Source organism: Pyrus communis, chromosome 7 (assembly GCF_041283825.1).
Source record: "Pyrus communis isolate YQ-2024b chromosome 7, ASM4128382v1, whole genome shotgun sequence".
NCBI classification, from domain to species: Eukaryota; Viridiplantae; Streptophyta; class Magnoliopsida; order Rosales; family Rosaceae; genus Pyrus; species Pyrus communis.
In genome coordinates this window covers 7,921,675-7,929,465 of record NC_142571.1, presented here as the reverse complement: position 1 = coordinate 7,929,465, position 7,791 = coordinate 7,921,675, and the positions used below count along the sequence as shown (strand labels likewise).

The 7,791-nt window shown below is 33.4% G+C and overlaps 1 protein-coding gene across 1 annotated transcript; it reads right to left on the bottom strand.

Moving 5' to 3' along the window:
* Window positions 1-918: 918 nt before the first annotated feature.
* Window positions 919-6,644, bottom strand: LOC137735267 (uncharacterized protein At1g28695). The gene is made up of 3 exons (XM_068474681.2): window positions 6,258-6,644; window positions 5,758-6,165; window positions 919-1,802 (listed from the first exon to the last, which is right to left on the bottom strand). The coding sequence occupies exons 1-3, from the start codon at window positions 6,588-6,590 to the stop codon at window positions 1,251-1,253; spliced, it is 1,293 nt and encodes a 430-aa protein (XP_068330782.2). The 5' UTR covers window positions 6,591-6,644; the 3' UTR covers window positions 919-1,250.
* Between the last annotated feature and the right edge of the window lie 1,147 nt (window positions 6,645-7,791).

Sequence of the window (7,791 nt, the reverse complement as noted above, 5' to 3'; positions counted from 1 at the left end):
TGGGTCAAGTTTGTGGGTTAACCGGTCCAATTCACCCCCAAAACGGGTTAGCAGCAGCCCCTTTTCCTTTTTTTTTTTTTTTTTTTTTTTTCTTTTCACTTTCAGAATTCAGAAGCCTTCCCCCTTTTTATTTGATTGGTCCTTCTCCTTCTAGCTGATTGGGCCTCTTATTTTTGCTTAAATCTGATTAGGCTTCTTCCTTGTGGAAGTTTAATCGATTTAAAATCTATAGTTTAGTAAGACAACTTCAAATGTCCGTAACTATACCGTTAGAATTCGGACTCACAAACGGCTTTTGTCTTTACGTTCATGGTTTCAAGATCTATTCGAAAATATAAATTGTGACCTCCAAAGGTCTACGGATTTTAAACAATTAATTTTCAAACTTCAAACTTTGTAACTAGTTTAGTTAAAATCAAATTTGAACAATTTAAAATAAATTCTCGAGAAATAATATAAAATCTCAATAATACAAATACGTATATTATAAGAATAAAATCCAGGAACGGGATTTCACAAAACTACCCTCATATGTTATGCATTCATTTAACAGAAATATGAATGGAACGAACAAAAAACTAACAGCAAAGGGGAAATGGGCCAAAAAATTAGTTTAAGTCCTTGATTTTCTAATTTTAAAGTTTAGAGGGTAAATTCAAAGTTAGGTGAAAGGTTATAGGAGAGATCGGCAGTGTACTCTATATTTTAGATCTTACAAAACCTTAATGAAAAAAGAAGTTCAATTTGCGAAGGTCTGGTAGTACTCATGTGCTCCAGCCACAAAATAAAATGCAATATTTCAACATTTATTCATACAATATTTGACAAGAATCACATTAGTAATATGAACCGTACAATGTGATTGATAAATGTGCGTCATTTGAGTTCAAACCAATTACTAAAAATTACACAATATGCTAAGAAAACCCATATTAAGACATTCTAAATCCTTTATACTGCTTACATTTTTCGATACATACCTTTGAATCGCATACAGATTTATTTTGATAATCTTGAAACAAAAAAAAAATAATGAGACATAAATTTGAATTTATCGAACTACTTTGTGGGGGCATATAACTCTATTGGTGGAGCATTTATCCTCAAATTTTAAACGACACTGTTCAATTCTTCCTTCCTTCACCTGAACTTTCCAAAAATAAAATAGAAAACTATTTCCTTCCCGTATGATTTACCCTTCTCCTTCTTTACTAACGTCTTCTTTTAAAAAATAAAATAAAAAAAATTATTCATGTCTTATGAGTTGCATTACCAGAGTTACGGGGAACGGCCCAGGAATTCCAACATCCAAAGTGCCCAGTCCATTGGAAACTCGTCGTACTAGTACCAGAACTCCTCTTGTGGGACATGAACCTCTTGAACCGCTTCCAATCCCGGAGGACGGCTTTCAAGTCCTTAACTTTGGCGACAATACTCCGGCAACAATTGGCGTGGACCGTGGTCACTTGCCCGAAGTCCTTGCTGTTTTGGCAAAAACCACTGAAATAAAGGGTGTCTAAGAACCTTACCCTAAGTCCCAACTCCCCGGTAATACCCCCTCGGAACAAGCTCAATAGGACATCCTGCTCTTTCAGTCCTGTGGCATTGTCCTTGGAGGTGTACCATCTATCAAACAGTGCTATGGTCTTGTTATTGGATCTGACGTAGTAGAAGCCAGTGTTGATCAACTGACTTGCGTTCCAAGGATCCCCGAAGAACATATCTGTACTCATTTGTAAATCTTCTGTTTCGTTCTTGCTTAGTTTTGTGAAGGGGTCCCTTAGCCACACAACATCGGTATCCTGTTACAAATGAGAAGCCCAAAGAATAAACGTTAGTGATGAAATAAAATCTTCGGTTTCAGATGTTTAGTATTAGAGGATGAATCGTCGATATGGTATCAATATATAGACCGATAACATTGATTACAAGTATTGATGATGAAAATATATGTCAACGTATGTATAGTTATTAAACCATAAGTATCGATACAATTATTGACACTACTGATACCGACGCGATCGAAATAAAATCCTTCCTCCGACCCACGCCTTACAGTTACACACACAGAATTTTCACTCCCTTAATTATTCAATGACACATTAATTGTTACTTAATATTACGGTCTAATGATATTTTTCTGCATTTATAAGTGAGAAATCTCATATTCGGTTATTGCCAAAAACGAATTTGAACAATATTATTATTAACTTATTGTAAGGCTAAATTCACATTCTTTTTTAAATATTGATAACATCATTTATTTAAAAAAAATAACACATATTAAAATGGGTTGAAAACAGAAAATATCTCCTGCAGTTAATGGGTTGAAAGAGTACTGTACATACACTCAGAAAATATCTCCTGCAGTTCATGGGTTGAAAGAGTACTGTACATACACACAGAAAATATCTCTTACAATCTAAGTTTCCATTAATTTTGTCTGGCAACTGGCAAGAGTGATCGATGTCAACTCGATGTGGTGACAGTAATTAATACCAGTTGTATGCCGACCACAAGAGAGACTCACGGACAAAAGAATAGGAAAATGAATTCTCTTCCGATTTCTTCCACTAAATCTACTAAATTTATTAATTCGAACTCTTAAAATTTGATCAAACGATTAAAAATAAGAACCTCTTTTGAAAATTATAATAACTTTAATCGTTAGATTAAATTTTAAATATCCGAATTAATAAATTTGATGAATTTGATGAAAGCGATCCCTTTCCAAAGGATAGTACAAGGACATGAATAAACATGTTCAACATTGGGAGAAAGGGGAAAAACGAAATGGGGTCCTATACTCTTATTTTTCAAAGATAAAAGTTGAAATGTCATCACCGGATCATGGCTCAATTATTGGAGAAGACTTACGTCCAAGGCCGGGCTTGAGATTTTGGGGGTTGGCGAATCTTCAAAGTGGACCCTAGAGTTATTTGACTTCCAACTCTTTGTACATTGATATGTGTAAATTCTTTTTACTAAATACATAAAAAATCTATTTCTACATCAAATATCTTTAAAAGTTAATATTGAAAAAAGAAATATATACAAACATTACTCAAATATTACTCGTCTTGCGTTTTTAGATGCAAATGCACTTATTAAATTTACATAATCTAATTTTTCAACCAACTCAAACCGAAAGAGAAGTCCCTAACCATTACTCCAAATTCCAATCATTTTTGTATTGTTACAATGTTACTTATTACATTCAATAAATGAATGAATGATTGAATTACAGAAACAACATCTTACAACTAGGAAAAATGCTAGAGTGAAGATGATCGTAATTTTCGTATACGCGCCTAGACAGATGAGGCGGATTTGGAAAAAAGCTCAAAAGATAATTGGTTGAAGGAGTGTCGGCTATAGAACATATAGGCAGATTCACATTTCCAATGGAAAATTAGTATACAAATATGGTAATGTCTAGGGTCAGATGATTATCCCCACATTATGTTTTTATATATGTTACTTTAATTTTGGACTAGTATAACAATTAACAAGAATACACAAGCGACAAAGGAAATTAAGATAATAATTTATATCAAATCTCAAAGGCATGCTGAAAGACATTTAACAAGAAACTTTTTCAATTTTATTTTTGTCAAATAGCAAAAATTTCAAGTTTATTTATTTATTTTTTTCTCAACTAGAGATTCTTGTATGTTATTGAGTTTATGACCTATTTTTTTTTTTTATTGAGAATTAATTTTCATAGAAATGTTAGAATAAGAGTCAAATTCTTGTAACAATTATTTACTACTAAAATAAAAAATTCACAAACTTTTAAATACGAATAATTTATCCTTGTTAAAAAAATACAAATAATTTATCGTGAAAAACAAAATGTACCATGAACTTTTTAGAAAACCACATCAATAATGAAGTGGTAGGCCATCCCTTCGTACCACTTCATTTTTGTCTTCAAACAAAAAAAAAAAAAAAAAAAAAAAAAAAAAAAAAAAGAAAAAAAGAAGAGGTAATTCAAAGTGCAAAAGATGGGAAGTTATATAAAATTGGATGGTGTCTTCTCAATAAAAGCAAAACCAACCCATTAGTGCGGTTTCACGTTAGGCGAGGAAGGTTAGCTACATTCATACGACTTCACTTCCCAACTTCAAAGAGAGAATAGAAAATCAAACCTACTCACATCAACCCCAACACGTCGACTTAAAATCAAATATTTAGATCCACTAAAAGGCATAATTTAGGTTGGTGAATGTTCAAACTTCAAGACCTATATAATTCAGAACATAAATAGTATCGATTGTCGTGGATGGTTTTAACCTTAATTTTTTTTTTTTTTTTTTTTTTGGGTAAGAATTTTTTGTTGCTTTAAGTTATGTTATCTTAATTAAACTAACATTTTTTTTTTTTTCATTTTAAACCCCACCAACCAACTTAATTCAAATTGTTTTCATTCTTAATTTATGTTCTTTAGGTAAACATACATGCGAATGATCTTTACAAAATCACAATTATGCAAATGCACATCAAAATGTTTGTAAACTGTTCAATGTGTTTATTTTTCTCATGTTTTCGTAAGGGAGTTTCTTACCCTCCATTTTAAGTAACAAAGTCATTGTCACCCTAAATTCGAATTTCCGTCTCATAGTTTAATTAGGATATTTGTTTTAATAAAAATAATCCTCTCCTATAAAAATGAAATGAGTGTAATCCTAGTTATATCTTATTTGCCTATACACAAAAAGATAAAAACGCATGGTCAATAAGCCAATCAACATCCTTGCCCTTGGCGTTACTAACTTACTATCATATCTAAAAGTGGTCACTGGCAATGGTTTCCAAACTTTTGGAACTACTGACAAACAACCATTATTCTAGTCTCTAGGAGAGATTTTCTCGTATACGTAGTGACAACATCGATGACGTAAATAATTGTAATGTGTTCAATAGTATTATTTGTTGTTAGATATTTGGCCATGCGTGCGAACCCAATTCACAAGAAAATCATACTCTGGAGGGGCACGTGGCGTCACCTCATAATAGTTCAATGAAAATCCATGACACAACTGGTCAGTGCACTATATTCCCTTCCTCTTTTATCTATAACAATCAAGACTCGCATCACCAAAAGCTTCAATTAAACGGGCATGCATTTACTTTTATTTTGGTTACATTAGATGATATTGAATTCTAAATCAGTTATAATTTTTTTGTACAAGTTACTATCAAAACTCTAAAACGGATGCTTATTAACATCATACATATAATCGGCACATATACTCCTAGTGAAGGAGAACATTTTCAATATATGGGAAATATGATTTGGTGCACTAAGAAAACTTGCAAAATAAAATTTTTTAACTAATTATATTATTATATTTGGTGTATCACACCATATTAACAACACACTAAAAAAATCTCTCATAATTAAGGGAATCGTCATTCATATTCTCATAACAGACGCACTCTTAAGCTTCCATGTTTGTTTTTCGTTTTAATTATTTCCTGTTTGTTTTAGATTAACTAAATGGAATTCACCCACGTTGGGGAAAAATCCATCGACAATCGCTTTCACTTTCCTAAACACAACAGAAAGAGAGAAGGAAAGAGAAATGTAAGGGTAAGGTCCATCTAAAACAGTACACATTCTAATCAGTACTTCCTTTCCCTTTCCTATAATGTATATACCATACCATACCATACCATACCATAGCCGACACAATTAGCGTGATTGTTTAAATTATTGATTAAAGAAAAAATAAAATGAAGATTAGAAGTTACCGTAAACACGAAGCTGTAGCCACGCTTGAGAACCTCCAACAGTAACCAAGTTCTCCTCCACATCATCTTGATAAAATCTTGAGACATGAAAAGCTTCTCTCCCCCAAAATCCACACCCTCCGTTTCCAACCGGTAGCAATTCAGCCGCAGAAACATGCACCGGTCGTAGGCGGTTTGATCAACCGCCACGAGGACGAGGTGGTCGACCAACGTCCTCGTCCCCTCCCCTTGCCAAAAGCTCTCAATAAAAAGGTCAAGCATGGTGGTGTCTGCCTTCACATCTTGGACTGCATATGCCTTGTTGATAACGGCAATGATCACGGTCTTGTTATCCATCGAGGCCTTGCCCAAGACGGTCTCAAGCTCGTCTTCCACCACATTAAATTCCGTGGTGGCGGCGGCTGTGGTCTGCCAAAAAAAAACATAGAAACAAAGCAATTCAGAAAATTAAACATACCGGTGATGGTCGGATGGTTAAAAACATTGAACTGATGACTTACTGTTTGCGACGCACAGTCGACGCCACGCTTCTGAAAGGGAAAGAGAGGGTTTATTAGAGAGGAAGAAGACGACCATATGCAAACATAAACAACGCAAGCCAAGAATAGAGCGAGCAAGGCAAGATTGGATCCGAGAGAGGAGTGTTTTGGGTGATCCATTTGAGGGTGTGTGTGTGTGTGTTTTGCGTATATGCGTGGGTTGTTTTTGGTTTTGGGGTCTAAAAAGAGTGCTATGTTTTCGGGCGTACGGATGAGGTCTAAGCCTCTGAGAGAAGAATGAGGCCGATGGATGAGTAGGTTCGGTAGAAAGGTCATGCAATGCTTCTGAGACATTCGATGCTATTGATCTTTTCATGGCTTATAAACTTTTGGGCCTTGTGTTGGTGGTCTAAAGTCTATATTTTTTCATGTGTGGAAAATATATAAATGATTATCTTATGTTTTCTTTTGGGTTGGTACCATACCTAATTGAGTTAATTATATTTAATCCATCATTATATGTGTCAATTTGAACGAGTTTCTAATTTTTATGAGAGAATTTCAATGAGGTGACTATTCCTATTTGTTTATGAGACAAATTTAACTAGTTCTAAGACTTTGGTCGAATGGTAGAGTGTCACGTTCCACTAACCTATACTGAAAGCATTATACGTATCTGTACTGAGTTTGATCATTTTAAATGACATATTGTGTTATAACTTTATAGTCCTTCCCTAGTACTTCCCTTTTTTTTTTTTTTTTTTTTTTTTAAATGACATGTATCAAATAAAAATTATCCTACATCATTCGAATTCTTATCTTTGTTTGTGAGAATAATATTGTATCCTTATACAAAAAAAGTGAATCATGCATCAAAATAACGTATTCATCTCAATAGTACATTACCATGACTTGGAAAGTAACGAAAAGAAAATTACACAGAAGACCTTTAAACCAATTACATGTTTTATTATGAAAGTTATCATGAATTGTTTTTTTGACAAATGAAAGCATTAGTGTGTTTAATTGTTAAATGTTAGAAGAGGAAAAAGAAAATTAGTGGGGATCAAACCCAAACCAAAGTGTATATGCATTATTATTTTTCCCTACTGCAATAAAGCGCCATATGCTATTATAGATATTATTTGATTCTTCATTACAATATCTAGAATGAGAAGAAAACCTGGTTAACCCTATTTTTCCTTACAGTAAACACACTAAGCCTTTTTTATCGCCACTATTCCTAATGGTATCTACAACTCATATAGGTTGTTTTTTAATATACGATGACATCTACAATAAGAGATGAGATAGTGAATTAAGCTTCATAATGGATTAGTCATAATAATTTAGTTTGGATTTGCATTTAGTGACAATCGAACCTAAAACCGCTACTTACAAGTAAAAATGATTACCACTAAACTGTGACATTAAGTGGTGGCATAGGTTAGTCTTTTTGAAAATTAAGAAAACCTTCTTATACTTGTATACTTGGCTGTTCCGCACTTGAAAAATAACAAAATTAAGGGTCCCCTTAATCATGCATATGAGGTGA

What these genes read in the sequence shown, in the direction of transcription:
- LOC137735267 (XM_068474681.2), bottom strand. Translation starts at nt 6,590, where the DNA reads ATGTCTCAGAAGCATTGCATGACCTTTCTACCGAACCTACTCATCCAT. An exon ending in TCGACTGTGCGTCGCAAACA is followed by an intron (nt 6,166 to 6,257) that starts GTAAGTCATCAG and finishes TTTTTTTGGCAG; the next exon opens with ACCACAGCCGCCGCCACCAC. An exon ending in GCTACAGCTTCGTGTTTACG is followed by an intron (nt 1,803 to 5,757) that starts GTAACTTCTAAT and finishes CATTTGTAACAG; the next exon opens with GATACCGATGTTGTGTGGCT.